The sequence below is a fragment of the Phalaenopsis equestris genome, unplaced genomic scaffold, assembly GCF_001263595.1.
Source record: "Phalaenopsis equestris unplaced genomic scaffold, ASM126359v1 Scaffold000198, whole genome shotgun sequence".
NCBI classification, from domain to species: domain Eukaryota; kingdom Viridiplantae; phylum Streptophyta; class Magnoliopsida; order Asparagales; family Orchidaceae; genus Phalaenopsis; species Phalaenopsis equestris.
The window spans coordinates 122,055-143,924 of record NW_018164640.1 but is presented as its reverse complement, the minus strand read 5'-3'; the positions used below and the strand labels follow the sequence as shown (position 1 = coordinate 143,924).

General features: G+C 34.9%; 3 protein-coding genes across 11 annotated transcripts in view; 2 read left to right on the top strand and 1 right to left on the bottom strand.

Moving 5' to 3' along the window:
- The window catches only part of LOC110022574 (putative callose synthase 8), an 84,017-nt gene extending 79,325 nt beyond the window's left edge, over positions 1 to 4,692 (bottom strand). For 8 of the 9 annotated variants that reach the window (XM_020721591.1, XM_020721598.1, XM_020721592.1 and 5 more), the window contains exons 1-10: positions 4,171 to 4,692; positions 3,981 to 4,081; positions 2,798 to 2,868; positions 2,586 to 2,667; positions 2,370 to 2,483; positions 1,289 to 1,408; positions 1,002 to 1,094; positions 824 to 915; positions 534 to 660; positions 44 to 181 (exon numbers count right to left, since the gene is read on the bottom strand). In XM_020721591.1, coding sequence (XP_020577250.1) covers positions 44 to 181; positions 534 to 660; positions 824 to 915; positions 1,002 to 1,094; positions 1,289 to 1,408; positions 2,370 to 2,483; positions 2,586 to 2,667; positions 2,798 to 2,868; positions 3,981 to 4,081; positions 4,171 to 4,381 — 1,149 coding nt within the window. In that variant the 5' untranslated portion in view covers positions 4,382 to 4,692. The remainder of the gene's footprint in view (positions 1 to 43; positions 182 to 533; positions 661 to 823; positions 916 to 1,001; positions 1,095 to 1,288; positions 1,409 to 2,369; positions 2,484 to 2,585; positions 2,668 to 2,797; positions 2,869 to 3,980; positions 4,082 to 4,170) is intronic. The other variant, XM_020721593.1, reaches the window with a different exon arrangement.
- An 8,801-nt stretch (positions 4,693 to 13,493) lies between these two features.
- Positions 13,494 to 14,623, top strand: LOC110022583 (pentatricopeptide repeat-containing protein At4g37170-like). The gene has a single exon (XM_020721613.1). It carries the CDS (start codon positions 13,494 to 13,496, stop codon positions 14,607 to 14,609), a length of 1,116 nt encoding a protein of 371 aa, XP_020577272.1. The 3' UTR covers positions 14,610 to 14,623.
- LOC110022598 (pentatricopeptide repeat-containing protein At4g37170-like) lies at positions 13,698 to 15,493 on the top strand. Its single transcript, XM_020721633.1, has one exon. It carries the CDS (start codon positions 14,853 to 14,855, stop codon positions 15,483 to 15,485), a length of 633 nt encoding a protein of 210 aa, XP_020577292.1. The 5' UTR covers positions 13,698 to 14,852; the 3' UTR covers positions 15,486 to 15,493.
- Positions 15,494 to 21,870: the final 6,377 nt, after the last annotated feature.

The window sequence follows — 21,870 nt, the reverse complement described above, 5'->3', positions numbered from 1 at the left end:
ATGTAGTGATAAAGATGGTGAAATATAGAGTGGCGCATAGAACCTCATAGATAACTTTGTAAATTGGGGTGACAACATTTCGCAAAAATGATTCATTTTGTCCACCATAAGCTGGGACTACCTTCTTTCCAGTATTTAAGCTAACAGCACTAGATAGCACTCCATATAACTCATATGCCATCTGAAACATAAGTTTTATCTAGTCAAAAAAAGAAACATGACAGAAAACTGAGAACACTATAAAGCATTCTTATGGAATACAGTTGAAGTGGTATTGTAGCTTCAACATTTTACTGAAATCAGTATGTTATATTTTCTGGACACAAAGGTTATAATTTCGTTTCCATCACTTTAACTCCATCAAAGCAGGGCTAATAGGAAAGCGGTTACCAAGAAATTAGTAATGTAATACAACAGGAAATGCATTCTACAATATAAACTAAGCATAAGCAGTTAAAACAACCAAATGCAAATAAAGCTTAACAAAATTACGAAACAGATATATCCCACCACATTAGAAAAATTGATATTACATGATGAAAAATGTAACACAGACATTCTGGCATCAACCGCAAATTAGAAGCCTCTCCCCAGATTAGAAGATAGAGAGCAATGTATAAAATTTTATGTTGCTGTATTTCCTGCTTTACTGATGGTAACCTGAAAGGAGAATAAGGATATTTTATCGAGAGAAAGTAATATAGATTAAAAAAACTTAGAACTTTAATGTCAATTTTACATGCAACAAAACATTTTAAAGTTTTTCATGGCATAGACAACATAGTAAATTACCAAAAGAAGTTTTCGTCAAACAAAGCCTTACCAGAAGTTACATTTACGACCCAAAAATTTGCACCAGTTCCTATAATTTCTAAAGAGTTTTCCCATAAGCTCGTCCACAGCTCTATCATCAAGCTGGAAAACATGTTTATATTTCAGTTTACTTATAATTTAGTTAAGAAATAGTTTAGTCTGATGCATGATGATACAGGCAATGATACCTTTGTGGCCAGTGCAGGTTTTGGATTTTGCCTAACATGCATATTAGCAAGCAGTAAAACCAAATGTTCCCGCTGATTGGAAACACTTCCAGTCTGGAAAATCAATAAAAAACACTTTCATGAATAAATGAGGCATGCTTCCTAAGTGTTGTTCAGTTGACACAGCGATGAGATTCTGTTTGATGTAAGATGCCCAGATAAACAACCAGTATAGCTACTCGAATAAAGCAATAACAATTCCAAGGTCCTAAATTTCAGCTATAAACAGATGGCATCCTTTGAATCACCTGAAAGCCAAACAAGTTCTGCAGCCAGTAAAGTAAATCCAAAGGAAGCCCAGTTTCACAGCTGTTCTCTATACTTGGAAGGCCTCTAACATTGCGAATAGCCGAAATAGAAGCTTCAATCTGTTGAACAATGGTTCAAAATCAATTTTAAACTGGCTAAAAGTAAGCTTTTTATCAACTGAAATTTTGAGCAAACCGCTCGATGGCAAGCAGAAGACGTGAATGCAGAACAAGGAATGAGTTCAAATTAACACAAGAAAGCGGAAGCTCAGCATGACAAACAATAGCTAAAGTTGGATGATTATATTTTGAAAAAGAGTACAAAAGTCTTAACAGAAAAAAAAATATTTAACAAAAAGAAAATAAAAACCCACAAAATCATTGAGGGTCCACTTCTTTAGGTGAACCAACCAAAATGGGGAATGTCAAACATGTTTGCTAAGAAAATTGCTTTCATTGATCCACCTATTCAGAAGTTGATGTGGCTTAAGTTTTTGGGGAGGTTTGTTTGGAAGCATAACATTTTCTTCAAAAGAACTATTCACATGGCACGCCTGTAACTCTGGTAAGCCTGACAACACTCATGATTAACAATATATACAAGCAGTCACAGCTCCATGAGCTCAGATAAGATGCATGATACTTGAGGCCCATTTCTTTTCTTGTGAATTGAAAAATTGAAAACATATTTATCACGACGACAAAAAAAAAAATGCTACATTATACCATTTAGTCAGAGTAACTATAAATAATCAATGTTTTCTTTAAACTTCAAATATTCCTCAACTGTAATGATTTTAATTTTAGACACAAAAGTAAGTGAAAAATCATAACCGAACATGTTCAAACAACCTTCAACCAAATAGTGCATCTGAAATTCATAACAAGCCTATAAAAGTGGATTTATTATTACAAAAAAATGAACATACGACTGGTTTTATAATTACAAAAAATGAAAAATATTTTAATTCCTCGTGAATGTTTATTTGTATCTAATCAAATGAGCTGTAAGATGTAATTGAAAGTGCACACAACAAAATTTTACATTATTTAGACAATTCAAAAAGGACAAGCATCTAACCTCTGGAAGAAGCATTATAGCGTTTTGGCTATCACCAGAATCAAAGGGAAGAATGTTGTATGGACTATATGATTCTGATTTTTCCTTGATGTCCCCACCAGCCGGAAGAAACTGCTGGCATGTTAAATGAAATCCGTCAATAAATTTTATAAGTTTCTTGCTGATTAAAGCAGATTCCAAATTGATGAATGCTTAGTTTGAAGGAAAAAATATAACCTCATGACCATCAGTAAATGAAACTGCCTTCAGAACTTCCATGAGAACAAAAGCAATTTCAAGTGCATTTTCAGACTTCTTCCTGTGAGCAAATCATATTAAAATGAAGCAAATACATTAAAAAGCTAGCTTCCCTGCCATCACACTGAGAGGTATTTATGAGAATATAAGCATAATTCAATCTGTAGGAAACAAATTTAATCAGTTTGTACTTTAGATATAGATATTCCAGTTCACGAGCATCGCTTTTTTGCAGTCGAAGTAATTTGGTGACCTCTTCATCCTATCAAAATAAAAGTGAGTTAATAAATCGAAAATATAAGATAATACAATAAAATTATCATAATAGAAGCCAAAAAATGCTAGGATCCACTGAAACCCATGTAGAACATAATATTAAGACCAGGATTGTGGGAAAACTAATACATAAAAAGAGAATGAGCGGATAAATGCCAAAGGATTAAAGATGAAAACAGCGAATTGAATGGTATGTAATAGGTAGAACAAGGCAGATAACAATGAAATGGAAACTTTGACACAGAAAACCACTCTATTCAGAAATCTTGTCTAGTAATGGAGTTAAGTTGGCTTTAACTTAAATCTTGCTTGACAAAAAAAAAAATTGTAACTTTTAAATCCTGCAATTAGAAAATCCAGTTGCTTTTTAATTTCTTCTCAGTTCTACCTTATATCCGAGATTTACTAAATCCTAGCTTTGGCAGAATTTAGTGATTCCGGATTTATAGGATGTATTAAATTCATTACAAACAGCCCCTTTGATATAAAAGTCGGTCCCCAAGGTAAATGGTTTTTCTTAGTAAAATTTCTTGTTCACTAGGATGTTAACTTTTTCATATGATTCACCTTTAATTTAAATTTTTTATTTTTATTTTGATGAGAATATGCGGCAACAAAACAGCAGGTTTGCCATGGTCAAACTCTCTAGAACTAGCTCAAGCAAACAGGCAAGCTCCGGCTGTAAGCTAGAACTATCTGTTCTGTATTCATCAACTTCCAGATCACAAATCAATGAGCACTTGGCTCTTCAGCAAAAACAATATGCAAATATAAGTTCCTTTCTAAAATATGTTCACTGAATCACTAATGCCAGAAGTCCAAGCTTAAAATAGACAGCAATGTTACCATGTAAGAACATCTTAGAGTATATAAAATATAAGGGTGTTTGGTAGCCCTTTTGAATAGGATTTAGCAAACGCCAAAATAGAAGCGTTCCATGGATTTATGAATTTTTTTATTTAAGGTCCAAAATTTTGCTGCTTATATCTGGATTTCGTGGATTTAAGGGATTTATGATTTACGGATTTACTGAATCCTACGTGCAGCCAAAGAAACCCTTAAGGCCTTAATATATTTTGGCTGCTGAAACATAAGTACCCGCTCAAGGCGCTGAAGAAGAGAAGTTTTGAGCTGTCGAACACCACGCCCGCTAGAATTTTGATCCATCGTATGAATTTTTTCGAATGCATGGAAACGACCTGAACCAAGAATCAAATGAAGATATTATTACCCAAAAAACGAAGGATAACGAACAATGAGAATAAAAAAAAAACTGAGAGGTTATTACAGAGGTAGGCAGCTCGAGGAGACTCCCTCTCTAACTCATTAGCAACCCGAAGGAAGCGCCGAATCTCGGAAACCAGAATGGGTGGTAGCTTCTCGCTGTCAAATGGCTCCGGCGAGTGGCGTGCAGCTCTCAACCGCCACTGAGATGGCTGGGAGGAACCCTCGGGCACGATCTCCTCCATTGCTTGGACGATTCGCAATCTGGATTCCATGGCGAGGGCTCGCAGGCCTTCCGGGTATTTCTACCTCCGATCCCCCATGCCTTTTTGAGTCTCCCCATCTTTGCTCCTTAACTTTTCTTTCTTTTTCTTATCGGTGCTGCTTTTCGGGGGCTGAGCTTTCGCTTTTGGGTAGATAGGGGGCGTGGTTTGCCTTTGAACTTTTGGGATCTCGCCTTTTCCTTTAAGCTAATATCGCCATTGTCATGAGGAAGGAGGAGGATGGAAACTCTGAGAGCTGGAAAGAGGAGGGAGAAGCAGCAGGGAAGTCAGAAACTTTCGAAGCTTAACCATAAACTGTCAGATTTACAATTTAAGCATTCAATCTAGAAACTTGCCAAACATTAGGGATTTACCAAATCTCAAATTACAAATCCCAAATGAGAAATCATAAAATCACAAATCGCAAATATCACAACTTTCTCGTTTATTTAATCAATAGTTAATCAAATTTTGCTTTCATCATTAACCGACAATCTTGTTCTTTTAAGTATGTAACTGATGAATAACCGACCGCTAATTAATGGTCATGCTTTCAACTTAAACACATGAGTTTTAGCCATTAGATAAAAACAAATAGTAAAAACTTTCGTTGTTTCTCAGATTATCGATAAGTCAATAAGCTACATCCATTTGACCATTGAAACCCTTTGACTTATTGTTAACGGGCGAACTTTTTATTTTTACCAATGGCTTTTAACTGTTAGAAATAGCATAAATTTCTATAGTGAATCTTAAATGCAGCCAAACACGCCCATAGTGTTAGCTCCGCTTGTCCTCACTCTGACACTTTGCACGACCTTGCTCTCTCACACTCGCTTAGGGCTCACTCTGCTTAGCCTCTTTTACATGCACACACGCCAAATTCTTACCCAACTAATTCAACAGATAGATCCACTTCATTTCCTTATTGCTAGTGTGTTCTAACATAGAGCACAATAACTCCTCCAGAGAGGCTTTTCATCTCCAAAGTACAAGGCCATGAGCTTGGCAAAGTTTCAATACATTACAAAATATTATTATTGCAAACAGCCCTAAACCTAATAAATAAATGAAGATGATGATTTTAAGTACAATAATGTCTTGTCATAGCCTAGACTACATCTGAATCCAATTAGAGCAAAACCAATTTTTAAATGTACTGAAAGCATGTTGCTACGCTAAAAATGTCATTTTTGGATGAGCCTCCCACCAAACTTTACTTAATGGAGAGTGGGTACTTCGACGTTAAGAATGAAATTTTCTTAAGAAGAAAAGTAAAATAATATATTTGTTTAGAGGAACTAAATCCTATCGAAATAGAATATATATTGAGTAATATTTAAGGAATTGAAAAATTAAAGCAAGCTTATATTCTTAATGGCATCTTGATGAAATGAATTAAATGATGCCAATAACACTGTTATTTTGAGTGTAATGGAACCAAAATCAAGCTTCATAACTATGGTTGTAAATTTTACGGGACCATTTCAGTGACTAAGGGTCGTTCAAATATTGCATGTTTTTTAAATGACGATCATGACTGGTCAAAAGCAATGAAACCAAAACCGCTCAATTGTAATATAATTGAAGCTCTCTAAAAAATAATACGTGATCAAGAAGAAATACATGGAGTATCCAATTTGCTATATAGATTTCTAGTCAAAATAACAAAAATACATCTTTGAACATTTATAAATATAAATTTCTCTACAATGTGGTTCAAAATGAGGCGCCGTGAAATATTCAAGAGAAGATGATCAAAAGCTTTATTTTTCCAAAGCCTAATTTTTTTTATCGTCTATATTTGTTGCCTATTGCTACTATGATAGTTGACTCCAACCATCATTAATAGACTTGATATCCACCATCACTAATAAGGTCACTGCCCTCCTTTGCTTTGCTAACAACATTGTCACCTGTCATTGGCGACAATGCCAACACTTACTATGACCAATAAGTCCAGTGCTGACCATCACCAACAATTGTCAAATAAATATATGGGAATTTGGTGGTAACAGGTTTTTATACTAACATAAATCAACTTCGTTCTATTGTATAATTATATTAATAGTTTTAAAAAATATATTTTTACTAGTACTGAACAAACATACATTTCTTCCTCTCTCTCTCTCTCTCACACACACACACACACATAAACATATCTATGTCTGTACAAACACGTGTATGTATGCATATATGCACATCCACATACATACATACATACATATGTATGTACACATAAATGTTCATTATTGATAATCCATATGTTAAGGGAGATAAGATATTTTATGAATAGAAAGTTGCAAATTATTAGCAAAAGGATTTTTTTTCATGAGATACAAGGTCAACAACAAATATTAAAGTAGTTATGGTAAGAAGTCGTAATAGTACATAAATGGGATTGTGAATTTTAGTAATTTAAATCATCAAAAGGATTAAGATATGTTTTCTTAAGAATTATATAACTATATATGCAATTATTTTAAGCTTTAAAAAATGTGATGAATTTTAAAGGGACACTAAAGTATGCCAAAACTTTTGCAATGCTGGATCTTACTTCATTGTAAATATTGATGGGTCTATTTTAGAATGATTTAGAGCACTATATAATAAATAATTCAAGGGCTAATTAAAAAATATTTGCTAAAACTCATTTTAGCAAAGAGCTCAACTCTAATGCATGGTGTGGCCTATTCATCTCTACACTCATTTAGGAAATTTAAGTTATGACTTGAAGATCCTTTCTAAACAATTAAGATATTTTAGTAAAATAATATACATTCATAACTAATAAAAACTCTAGATCATACATGAATTACTATTTATATTTTTATTGTTAAATATTAGCTACATCAACCTTAGCATGATTTAAAAATAATGATCATAAAATATTTTTATCATGTCATATTGGTTATCAAAGAGAACAAAAAAAAATTAAATAATGTTAATTATGAGAAAAATATTTATGATATTATGCATGACCTCTAAAATTAATAATATGAGCAAAAACTTATTATTCAATACTGGTTGGAAGAGTGTTTTGCCTTGCTATATGAATTAGGATTGAATTTTGAGCATAGATGATGTAATTTCACATTTCCCAAAAGGTTCATGATTAAAGATTAAAATTATAAAGGGCCAAAGAGTTATTAAAAATAGTTATTTTGTTGTATTGTTACTTTGATATGATTTTTTAAAGATGATTATTATTATATTTTATGTAGCTCAATTGTATTAGGTTGTCATATTATTTGAAGACATGTATATGATTAATTTGTAACTTTGAATCTTTAACGGAAAATCATACAATTAGAAGGATCAAGTGAAAATTGAAATATGAAAAAATGACATTCAATAAGAGTTATCCTTCTTATGTAGAGGCCCAAATGGCGACCACCAGCAACATAGTCTTAATGAGCTATAATATTTTTTTTTCAATTAAAAAAAATTGACTTCCAACCTATAAATGGATGTTGTATGGTTTATCTTAGATTATAATTAAGTTTAATAATATTTAATGAAAGTTTGCAAGTTATTTTGTATCATTCATCTCAATTTAGCTTGATGACTGAATTATACAATCGTTTTTTTTATTTTGTTTTTATTGTTGTATAACAACACTTTAAATCACCTCCATTCTTATCTCCTACATTTTAGCTTCAACCTCTTAACACTTGCTCCATCCCCAACATCATCATGCAAAAGGAGTATTAAGAAAAACCTCTTGGCTTCTTCACCCTCTTTAAGAACCCTACATGATTCCCTTCATTTTAGCATCTTGTAAGAAAAAATTATCAATTAAATATAACATAAACTTAAGCCTCTCCCTACATCCCAATAACTCATCCAATTTCTTTCTAAGAGAACTCTAATCCTAAAATGATTCTTAAGTTTTCTTGGATTCATTTACTACAACGTCATTCCCCTTTTCCATCCACTTCTAGCACTAGAGCCTTCTTCCTTCATTTGTAGCCTTAATAATCTCCGACATATGAAAATTTAATCATATCATTACAAATGGCGGACGATTGAGGGCCGCCATCCATCATGGTCAATTGATTTGACACTTTAGTAGGCTGTGTTTTTCCCCCAAAAATGTATTTAAACTAGTCCTTGACCTTTTCTTAATGACAAGGCCATGAAAGGCTTTGCTCATGTGTTCGTATATCTTCTTGAGTATTCCTTGAGCTCAATCCTTTATCATATTCTAAAAAATTTTACAGATTCAATCTAGCCAAGGGCTACCTCTCAAGAATATCATCTATTGAATTTTCTTAATACCTATTTAATATTATTAAAAATTCACTTGCTATTGAGCAACCTTTATTATTAGTCAGATTAATGTCATTATCCAAACTAAGAAATTGTGTCAGTACTTTCCTTACATAATCACATTTTTAACACCATTTGGGTCTAGTTCCCCATTATCACAACCTCGATTACAACTTTGTCCACTATTAATTTCATGTATAAAGATATTTTGCCTCTTATACCACATTCTATTATCTTAACCTTGCAACTAAAATCATACTTTATGAATAATGCCACTTGGCAAGCACCTCCGAATGAAATGTGACATGTATTTAAACTGCTTCAAAGAAAATAAGGCATAGTGGGAGGGGTGGGGGAGTGGGAAGATTAAGGGGGAAAGAGAGATAGAGACAGAAAGGCCTCATAGTGAACACCATCCAACAAATACAAATATTTGTAACCCATATCATAAAGGCATTCTCACTTCTACCAAGAATTGAGTTATGCATTTCCTTGATATTCTTTCGTTGATGAAGTCCCTTTTGCAAAAGATCAAGTTCCACCAAAAAAAAAAAATATCATCGAAATATCTCAAAATAAAAATAAGCCGGTTGGTTTAATCACTCAAAAAATCTTTAGTGTCCTATCTATCTTTTCCTTTTCTTCTCATCGAGTATCCAACAAATACTACACAATCCTTTATCTCCTTACAAATATTTGAAGAGTACACTCGCTATTGTCTTTACAATTCAATAAGTTTTCTCCATCAACATGACCTTATCATTGTTAACTCACAAAACCTCACCCTACCACCTTAGTTGATTCCTATTAGCCTCCACCATCATGTCATTAGATAACATTAATAAGATTAAAAAAAAAAAGTTGAAGGCTTATCAACTAGAAAGGAAAGGATGTGAGAGGTGAGGCCCAAAAAGCCATCAAATGAGAAGATTTTTGTAGGAAGATGCATTATAGAGGAATCCCAATAAACATTTTAGCCAATAAAATTTAAAAATATCTCTAAAAATTGCATGAAAATAATGAATCAAAGAAAAGAAGTAATTAGTGAAAATTTAAATAATTATGGTATTTGAGCATTTGTATTTTATAGGGCAAAAATCAAAACTAATTAATTAATATATCCATAAAGTCTATGTGGAAGCATTGCATTAAAAAAAAAAGTATAATATAAAGATAAATGTTTTAATATATCAATAAATCTGAAATTAATAAATTTTTCATTATTTTTTTCCTAAATTTTATACCACATAATTAATTCTTCAGAAAAGCTTGTGTTTGACTCATTAAATAGCTCTTAATTGAATCGTTAGTTAAATAAACAAGCAAAATACAAATAATTTTTTGAAGCTCGAATTATAAACGAATCAAATTCAAAAAACTCTTTCGATCGTATTCGGCTCTTTTTAACTCGAAATAAAAATATATATATATATTTATTATTTATATAATAATATATTATATATACTTATATATCAAATTTTAAATTAAAACAACTTATGCGGTCATGCAGTTCTGCGCTTTCTATTGAATTGAATTGGTGCATGTTCAATCAAGCATATTACATTTATTTTTCTAATTATTTGAATGTGTTAATTTCGAGCTAAACACGAGTCAAACACTAACATGAATACATAAATTAAGTCGAACACGATCACGCTGCCAACGAACAATTTCCAACATGAACTAATTTCAAACACAAGTCAATTCGGTTTAAGCCGACCACGAGCCAAGTTTAACCCGTGCAAGCTCAACTTGTTCACAACCCTAGCTACGACCATATAACTTCCAATATCGCCGGCACTTAAAAAAAAAAGAAATTGTATTGTGTGCAGGTCTCTAAACTTTTTCTAGTACATATCATTTAATTCCTATGAATTTATATATCTAACACCTAAATTTAAATTTATATATATGCCCTTTTTTCAATACATAAAAAATATATCACTTCTTAAAAATTAAAATAATTATATATTTTTATTTTATATAAAAAATTTAGATGATATCAATATAAAAAAGTAAAGTATATCTTTTAGATTTCTATTTATACATTAAAATTGGGCGATATATATGTAAATAGGGCTGTCAAAACGGCTCATTGTTCACAAACAGCTCGTGTTCGGCTCGTTCTCATTGTTCATGAACAACTCGTGTTCGGTTGTTTGTCTCGAAATACTTCCAATCAATTATATTATATATATATATATATATATAAAATAAAAATTATTAAATTATATTAAAATGATGTTTTAAATCTTGCATCAATCCAACATTTTATGATTACGTGATTAGGATTGTTACTTGGTTAGGATTGTCAAATTGACTATTTGTTCGTGAACGGCTTGTGTTCGGCTCGTTAAGCAAACGAGCGGAACACGAATACACGTAAATTATTATTATTACTGTTATCATCTTTTCAGCAATTATTGCTTCAGCGCCGCGAAGCAAAGCCTTTAAAGGCAGCGATTTAAAGCAGAGCATGCAGGAAATGGCTTTCTCCGCTTTAAAGCAGAGCCTGTTGGGTGATGAACTTTTCCTACTCATCAGTGAAAGATTACTTACAGCCGAAGCATGGCCATGGTGGGAACATTTGTTCCAAAATATCTTCATATAAACTATTTTGATAATTTTAAATTTTATAGGATTAACCTCGAGATTAGTGCAATACACATCATTCATATGCACTTTAATCTTAAGAAAATTTAAATAAAAATAATGTAGGGAAGTCCGGCAAATAATCGAATTCTTGGTCGATTATTCAGTTCTTTTCATCTGTAGATTAATGCTCGAGTGATGATTTGTCTTATTATACCTGCAATATTTTCAAAGAATTAAGCAATCTGCTTCTACAATAATGTTTTTCCACCCAAATTTCTTAACAATCATCAGACCGAATGCTACAGCATCAGCTTCAGCAATCAAAAACGATACAAGAACGATAACCTCAAACGAACAAATAACACGACTCAAAAAAATCCCTACAAACACCTCCAACACCATCAATGCTAGTTTTCCAGCTCCCATCAATATTGGTTTTGAAGAAAGCAGTAACAGGACTACACCAAATCACCCTGTTTTTGATCTTATTGTTCAAATTCATTGTGCTATTTTGCTTCCCCTTTAAGCCATTGGAAGTTAGATTTTGAGCCAAATATTTAAGCAAAAGTGTTATCAATGCGTATTTCGCACTAATAAAGTTATTAATAGTGATATTTTTACGTGATGAAATGATTTGATTGTTATGCATGTAAATACAAAATTTTGAAGCTCAATAATTATTAAACATAAGAAGAATAATAAAGAAAAAGAGGAGAAAAAATAGGAGAAATAGAAAGAGAGTTGAAGGGAGGGAAGCTCTTGGGGTTTTATTGAAATAAGAAAGATGCATTGTGCAATTTGTAGCTTGACAGAGTTTTCTATAGAGAAAATGTCCTTTGGATAGAAGGGTGTGTCATTGCATGCCAAACTGGCTAACAATTTTCTGTCATTAGTTAAGTTAATGAGCTCTCACCACTTGAGTTGGTGAATGGTTATTTAGCACTTGGCATGATGAATGATTATCAACTACTTAGTTAGATGAAGAGAGAAATCGAGAGAGATAGATAGGGTAGAAGAAGCGTGAGAGAGGGAGCCACGGGGTCGAGAGAGTCAGAAGAAACACGAGAGATAGACACGGGGGTTGTGGGGTAATATGTACACAAAGAAACGCATGCCGCTGGGTTGGGGCAATATGTACGTGAAGAAACATATGCTGCTGGGTTGGACCTGCGGTCGCGTTTTAACTTAGATTATTCAGAAATGTCATCGGGCCGCTGTTTCCATACAGACCCAACCACATTTTCAAAAATGCACCGCATCAAAAAAGCTGTCACAAAAGGGCCTGAAGTATTTAAAAAAATGAGTACAACACCTATGTTGGGTTGATTTGTTTAAGTCATCATTTCAGCATTTAAGTTAGGCCGAACTTAATTATAAAATGTACCAAATCCAATTTTTTTTTCTCATGATTTTGAATAATCTTTCTTAGAATACAAAGAGAATAACTCTATATCAAATAAATTTTTAGATATAACTATTTTTAAGAATAAAGTAATAGACAGTTTCTTTTCAATTTTCACCATAATGTTTGTTCTATGAAGTCGTCTCCTGCGTTATACGAATATTTCCTCGCGTTATTCTGAATATTTTTCTCATTATTCACGTGTTATTGGTGTGTTATTGATGTGATTTTGAGAATAACACATTAAAACACATGAATAACGCGAGATAATATTCCTAAACTCTCAAGAGAACACTAATAACACATGATTAACGCATTAAATAACACATGAAAAATGCGAAAAATATTGAGAATAATGCGAGGGAACATTCCTATAACAAAAATTGAATAATACATTAAATAATACATGAATAACGCGAAAAAATATTTATAAACCCTTAATAACACACCAATAACACATTAATAACGCGAGAGAATATTCACATGCAATGAAATATTCTTATGCAATGAAATATTCATATAACACATCGGTTGGGCTGAGTCGCACATTTCGACCTTCAACGTGTCAGCACGAGATTGGACTCCTCAAACAGCTTTGCATTCGAAGTCATGATTTAATATTTTTTCTATTATTTTATTGTAATAATGCGAAGGAATATTCATAAACCTTTAATAACATACCAATAACACATGAATAACGCGAGTGAATATTCACATGCAATGATATATTCATATAACACATCGGTCGGGCTGAGTCGCACGATTTCGATCTTCTACGTGTCAGCACGAGATTGGACTCCTCAAACAGCTTTGCATTCGGAGTCGTTATCTAATATTTTTTCTATTATTGTTATTATGGGTAGCTGCAAGCTCGTAACCCGTCCTTTTTCCAGTTTCGCCGGAAAACTAGTCGCCTCACTCCTCCCACCGGCCGCACGACCTCCCCCCTCCTTCTTTCCCTTCGCTGAAACACCGATCTTCTCAGCTGAATCAATCGATACTCTCTGTCACCAACATCGCTTCCACGAAGCCTTCGACCACTGCCTCCACCTGCGTTCCATCAAAGCTGCTCGCCGCCTCCACTGGAACCTCCGTTCAACTCTCCTTCATCCCTCCACCGCTCTCTGTAATCGTCTTCTTCATCTTTATTGTAAATGCGGAAACCTTGTCGACGCCCGCAAACTGTTCGACGATATGCCCCACAGAGATACCTGCTCATTCAACACCATTATGGCCGGCTACTCCATTGCAGGTCATCTCGCTGAGGCCCGCCGCATCTTTGATGAGATTTCTGAACGGGATCACTTCTCATGGAGCAGTATAATTGTTTGCTATACTCGTCACGGCTTGCCATCTGAGTCGCTGGATCTGTACAGGCGCATGCTTCATGAAAACACTGCTGGTAATTTTAAGAACAGCAACAGATTCACTGCTTCGAGTGCTCTTGCTGCTTCTACGGCGGTTTGTAGTCTTCGGCATGGGAGGGAGATTCACTGCCATATAGTGAGGGCTGGGCTGGAATCTGATGCCGTGGTCTGGAGCGCGCTCTCAGATATGTATGCCAAGTGCGGGGACATCAACAATGCACAAAAGGTGTTTGATTTGAGTTCTGACCGAGATGTTGTTTCTTGGACAGCAATGATTGGGAGGTATTTTGATGGTGGAAGGACAAAGTTGGGGCTGGAGCTCTTTTCTCATATGCTCAGCATTGGTGTTCGACCGAATGACTTCACCTTTGCTGGAGTTTTGGATGCTTGTTCAGAGCTGGCTGCTGAAGAGCTAGGTAGGCAAGTACATGGCCACATGATCAGAGTGGGATTCAATCAGTTATCTTTTGCTGCAAGTTCTCTTTTACACATGTACTCCAAATGTGGAAACATTGAGAAGGCTAAGGTTTTATTTGAAAGAATGCCAAACCCTGATTTAGTCTCATGGACTTCGATAATCTCTGGATTTGCTCAGAATGGCTAACCCAGAAAGGCTCTGCATTATTATGAGCTGCTGCTTGAATCTGGGATTAAGCCGGATCACATTACCTTTGTTGGAGTTCTTTCAGCATGTGTGCATGCTGGACTGGTTGATAAAGGTCTTGAGATCTTTGATTCAATAAAGGAGAAATTTGAGCTCAGGCACACCACCGATCACTATGCCTGCGTTGTTGATCTCCTCAGCCGTGCAGGGCAGTTTCAGAAAGCAGAAGATATAATTAATGCGATGCCAATGAAGCCTGATAAGTTCTTGTGGGCTTCTCTCCTTGCTGGCTGTAGGATGCATAGAAATCTTAAGTTAGCCAAAAGAGCAGCGGAATCTTTATTTGAGATAGAGCCCGAAAATGCTGCGACGTATGTTGCATTGGCCAATATCTATGCCTCTGCTGGCAAGTGGGATGAAGTTGAGAAAATTAGGAGAAAAATGGATGAAAGAGGCGTTGTAAAGAAGCCAGGTTCGAGTTGGATTGAGGTTAAGAGAAAAGTTCATGTGTTCTTAGTAGGAGATGACTGCCATCCACAGGCAAAACAAATCTCTGCATTCCTGGAGAAATTGCAAGTCAAAATGAAGGAGGAAGGGTATGTCCCAGATACAAATTTTGTACTGCATGATGTTGAGGATGAGCAGAAAGAGCACAACCTTTCATACCATAGCGAGAAGCTTGCTGTTGCATTTGGAATTATTGCTACCCCACCTGGAACCTCCATCAGGGTCTTTAAGAACCTGAGAATTTGTGGGGATTGTCATACTGCTTTTAATTTTATCTCGAAGATTACAGAGAGGGAAATAATTGTTAGGGATTCAAATAGATTCCATAAGTTCAAGAGTGGAGACTGTTCGTGCGCTGATTATTGGTGAGTTTTAGGATCAACATGAACATATTATATTGAGAGTTTTGTGGTGTAGGTAACATCTGAATTCTTTTGTATTTGTACACTATTGTTGGCTAAATACTGTAATTAACCCATGAGTGAGTATTAGGGAATAGCAAGATTAAATATTTATGTTATTTTACAGCCTTTGTACCTAAGAATAAGGTGTTCTTGGCATCTAAATAATCTTGTAGGGTTGCACCACCTTTCATGTAGAATAAGAATAGTTATTGCTTCAAATCAAGTTAATTTGCGATTGACTTCATCATGTAAAAATATCTCTAACTTTTTCCATATATATTTTGATTTGTTGTGGTGTTCTTATTTGCTACATTATGAATAATCTCATATCTCAGATTGAAGATGATTGAATTGATTGCAATTGATTATCTTCTATTTTTCCTTTCCTTCAAAGTTTTTAAAATCCTCATTAGATGAAAATGCTCTCATCATCATTTTTGAGATATTAAAAATGATTTTTTCCATTAAAATTCTCAAATTTACACTTGGATGTGTTAGCAGAAGACTTTGAATGACTAGATGATGTCGTCTCTGAGGAATACTTTGATTGCTTTGACAATAATTTCTTATGACACAAAATGTCTAAATCACTTCTCTATATCAGCGACAATGAGACCAATAAATGTAATTTAAAGAGAAATAAAAATGGAACACCATATTAACATGTGTGATATAAGATACATCAGAACAATTACTGGTATGTTATCAACAAAATTTTTCATTTGACATGAATCTTTAGGCAATTAACATGGATCTAAGAGTATTTTTTTATCATGAAATGTTCATACTTCGATTAAAGATCATCCAAAACTCTGATTTGAACAACAATATTGTCATACTGGCCAACTCGATGAGACGGGTCAAACATCATCAAAATTGGTCCAATCCAAGACAAATCAAGTTTGGATCAAACCGTTTTAACCATTTTTGGATGTTTCTGGTGCCCAATTAGAAGGTCAAATAGATTTCAAATTCAACAAGCTTATAGCCAAATAGAGTTATCGGGGAGACAAATTCAATGAGCCTATGAGTTAAATCCTATATAAACATGAAGAGTTTCTATTGCATTAAATTAATGATTTTTAAATCCATCCCAATACAATTTGCACCAAGACATCCTAACAAAATCTCTTAATAGAAATGAAATTAGCTACTTTTTGAAATGATGCCTCCTTGAATGAATGAATAGAATTAGGACAGGAGCTGTTTACAAACTCAGAACTGAAGCATGCAATTAGGGAGTCTTTTTAAGATGAGAGAGCCTTTTAATGAAACCTGCTAACAATGATTGTAGGCATGGATCAACATGAATATTTAAACGTAGAGCCATATGCATTAATGCTTCTAAGCAATAACTATGGGTTAAATCCTATATAACTATGGGTCGTATCCTATGGTTAGTTGAAAGGAAACTTTATTCAAACTATAAATTCAAGATACACCATGTGATCATGATATATACTAATAATAACTTGAAGCTGCATTAGTGTAGTCATTTGAATAAGACATACAAATGATACAACTTACACTATGTTAAAATTTTCGTGAGTAATATTTGGCACAAGGAATCTTATTTAGATCCTTTGTATTACAGTCGACACATAAACTTATTTATGTGATACGTCATCAATAAATTTTTATCATTCGACACAAATCTCGAGACATGGGATGAATCTCGAAGTAATTTTTTGAACAAAAAAATATTTAAATTTTAATTAAAAGCCACCAAAAACTCCAATTTCAATAAACTTATGGTCATGTTGACCAACTCAACGAGAAAAATTTAACAATACCAAAATTGATTCAATCTGAATTAAATCAAGTTTGTATCAAGTTGTTAAACTACTTATGGAAGCTTTCAATGCATAATTGGATAGTTAAACGGACTCCAAAGTTGACATGTTTATAGTCAAATCGAGCAACTCTACTAGACGAATCCAAGAAGCCCAAGCACACTTAGTTATGACGTCATTAAGATACTTAAATGTCCACGGAACACTGTCTGATTGAAGAAATCTTCCTAGGTCATTCGACTAGAGCTGCCTGAATTTCTTTCTTATTTAGAATCTATACTATGTAAATAGAGCCCTACCTCTCTCTTGAGAGAAGACCTCAACCCTGAGCCAAAGGAAAGACTGGAGCTTGGAGAAGGAGCTAAAGTCCATCATTGTTTCTGCATCAAAGATTCGACGAACTCCACCCACAACATCGAACACCGCTCGCTAGCTAGTGTCGACCACCACCGGCCACCACCTAATCCTTATAGAGAAATCTCTTACGGAGTCAAAATGTGCACTGCAACATCTTAGTATATGTTGCAGAACAACGAAGCACTCGACAAAGCTGCATGAAGTACAAAATGTCAGGCACAACACTTATCAAAGTCAAGATGCTGAAGTCCTAACAACTATTATCAACTGCATTCACCTCCGACAACCATGCAGTGGATATTGTTAGAGTTGTTAATGAGCCAAGCTTGAGCGAGCTCATGCTTGGGTTGTGTTCGGCTTATTTGAAATTGCTCGTGTTTGAAATCGGATCGTGTTCAAAATTGGCTCACGAACAATGTGTTCAAGTTCGGCTCGAAATTGTCTCGTTAAATCTATTTGAAAAAAAAATTAAATATAGGGTACTAAATTTGAAACTGTGCCAAATTTGTGCAATTGAAGACGCAAATCATATGACCAAATGAGTTGTTGTGATTTAAATTTAGATATAAATATATATAATATGTAATTATATAAATAATATATATAATAGATTATTATATAAATAAAGTTATTTCAAGCTAAAACGAGCAGAACACAAGCGAACAAATGGTCGTTCGTGTTTGGCTCTTTTATAATTCGAGCTTAAAAAATTTATTCGTGTTCGATTGTTTTACTTAACCAACGAGTCAAACACGAGTTATTTAACGAGCCGAACACGAGCTGTTTGTGAACGAGCTTTTTTTGACAGTCTTAAATATTATATCTTGAGAAACTGTGATTTTTTTTCTTTCCAAGTTTTCCACATAAAAACTTCTGGTATTTCTACTGGATGTTTTATTCTATCTGAGTGCGTGTTGGATTCTCTTGCAATGATAAGACGATAATTCATTACCCCAACGCCATAGAATTCTCTAACACTCATCTATATAAAACCTAAATTTTAGAGAGTTAACCAACGTTAGGTTTGGAGGAGTTTTATCTCATGATTGCATTATGAATGTTTGATTTATGAGTAATTCAGTAAAAACTGATTTTATGATGAAATTAGAATTTATCTGCAAATTTCAAATGTAGGCAAAGAGTTTAAGGAATTTATCTCATCTCATTCTTATTTTATAGCCAGCAAACAACTGCAAGAACAACAAATAGCCTTCACAAATAGAATCTAAGGTGTCCAAATTCGGCGGTCATCACTGCAGAGCAATCCATGGACGGCATTGGTGGAGTTAGGATCTTCGTTGTGGCAGGACGAAGAGTCTAGAGGTGGAATGAAGCCTCGCGGAAGCATAGAGGAGAAGACCATATCTCGAACTTTATAATGGCCTGAAAACCTCTTCCTTCTCCCCACACTTCTTCTGTTCTTGTTCTTGAGACGGTCGGCGGTTGAAAGAGGAGGATCATCAACCTTTGATTTGGGTAACTGAAAGTGCTGGGAGAGTTGGAAGTTGACGGAGGAAAAAGGATCTCTCTTGGTTTGGAGTGGTTGGTGTGAGAGAATGGGAGAAGAAAGATGAGAGAGGATTAAAGAAAGGAGGAAGGAGGAAAAGATCAAGTTGAGGCAATGAGCAGCCATGAAAAGTTGAAGCTTTGGGAATGGTTGTGCATTTGGATTTGTGAGGGAAGCTGGCTAATAATGGTCCGGAAGTGGGCTAGTAATGGTGCCTCTGGGGTAATCTGTCAAAATTGTGTTTTGTCTGTTTTTTTAAAATGTTTTCGGCGAAAGCTGTGTTTGACAACCTCACCTCGCTAAGGCTTCGTTTGAGTGCACGGTAAAGCTTGTTTTGTTGGGGAGAAATGCGATGGAATTCTACGTGTTGTTTGTTTCATTGAGGTATTAGCGAGTTTCATCGTGGCGTGAGTTCGTCTACACTTCGCAGCTCGCACATATCGAACTTTTATTCAAAAAACATATTGTTGTGGGATATGTACTTCCTGTCATAGAAATGAAACGCAAAGAACACAAGCAAACACAAATCGTTTACGTGGTTCAATCCAGCTGGATCTACGTCCACGGGAGGGAATCAATCAAATAGTTCATTAAGGCAAAAGAAATGAAGAATACATAGCTTATACATAGAGATGAGTCCTCATCTTCCTTCTATGGCCTTCCTCTCAAGCGACACCTTGATACAAGGCCTCAAGATACTCTCCTCCTCTCTAACTCTCTAGCTATTCTCTCCTCCTTTGTGGTAGCTTAAAATCTCTTCCTTTTCTCTCCTAAGTCTCACACCCTCTCTATTTATAGAAGCAAGAGAGTGTTAGGTGAGCGGTAGGTGAGATGTGGTAGGTGAGCGGTACCATATTACAAAAGTGTTCTTTTACCTTAGTTCAACAATTGGGGATCAAAATAACACACATGAATTTTATGGGCCATAATGCTATAGTTCAATTTTTCCTAATGTTACTTTTAAACTAAGGCTATGTTTGGGGGCGCTGTTAGAGCGCTTCGCGGCACCCTACTGCCGAAAATTACTGTTTAGGGGCGCTGCAGATGAACTTCGCGGCCACCATAGGCAAGGTTTTCGCTAAAAAGCGGGTCGCGGGATCGACACCGCGGCCCGCATTCCACGGTTTTTTTACCCAGTTGCCCCTTCGATCGATCGTCGTTCGGGCTGTTAGGGGACTTGAAGCTCTGCTCCTTCCCCGCCTCTTCTCTCGTGTTCGTTCGTTGGTCATCTTCTCTGTCAGTTCAGCTTCTTCATCTCAAATTTTCCCGCTAAAAGAAGTCCTGTCCATCGGTCTCCTTCCTCTTCCATCCTCTCCCATGAAGCTGCACAACCTGCTTCTTCCTTCTTCAACCGTAGCACTCTTCCTGGTGCTTCGTGCAGAGGAAGGTATAACGGAAGTCCCAACACAACTTTTTTAACACTTTTAACCTAAGCTCGGACCGCTGGCAGCGTCTTCTTCGCCAAGTAGCAGTACTAATGTGATAGTGTGGAATCTTGCACATAATTATACGTGCTTGCCTCGTTCCACAAACCCAAAAGTGGAAGGGTACCTTTTTTTAATTTTCTAACTTTCTTTAGCGATCGTTAGTTCTTTTTAGGGCCTTGATTCAAATTTAACAATTTTTTTCTTCAAAGTATAGAACATTCTGTTATTCTATTAGCTTTAGCAGAACTGCTGCATCTGGAAGAGCAAGCTAAGCAACAAGAGCTAGGTCACTAGAGCAAGGCTTACTGAGTATCCATTCAAGCTCCCCCATGCTTTCCATGGACATTACCAAAGGCACAGATTCTTATTCCGCTGCTGTTTGCCTAGCTCAACTGCTATTAGATGGCTTGTTCTTTCCATTTCTCCTTTATATAAGTTTCAATTTGTACTAGCTTTTGCCTGCTATACATTAGCAATTTTGAGGTATCGAATCGTCACTATTAATGAATCTATTGTTGATAGAAGTAATCACATTCAGAGACTAGCGACTAGCTTGCCTTCTATTACTTTACATTTCAATTTTATTATATGATTTTTATTTCGAGTTTTTTTTTTTTTTTGGTGAATGGATATTTAACAGATGAGAACATTGTTTCAGTTCTTGATGTTATTTACATCACTCATGCTGCAGTTGCTACAATAAGAGTTTACTGCAATTTAACCTTGATTCTAATTTTTTGGACACTTATTTTCTCTTGTTTTTCACGTTTTTCTTCGCAAATTAATTAGTTGTGCGGCACTTGAGTGAATTAGATTGTTAAAAATTTATGTTCATATGATCCAATCTATATTCGACCAGTAAGTTGGCTTGCTGTCACTAAATTTGATTATGTTTGTTGTCTGTAATTTCTGGTTCATTTGGTGTGGAGAGATTCATCTGCCATGCTTTTGTGTGTTCATGTGTTTGCTAATTTGTTGCTTCTAGCCTTGGGCTGATAGCTCATCAGATGCTCTACCTTCTATGTTGGAGTTGTTTTGGTTAAAGCTTCATGCAACTTTAATTGATTCCTTTTTATACCAATAACCATGGCAATTTCATACTCTATTTTCACTTGAATATGAGATCATAGACTAGCAAGAGTTGTAGGTAGAGATGAACCAACTATCTCAGGCCAGGAATCAAGCGTGGGCAGAAGTTTTGGTGTTATGGTATGTAAATAAATAAGAACTGAGTTGTATGTAATTCTAACACTCAATGAATTTATA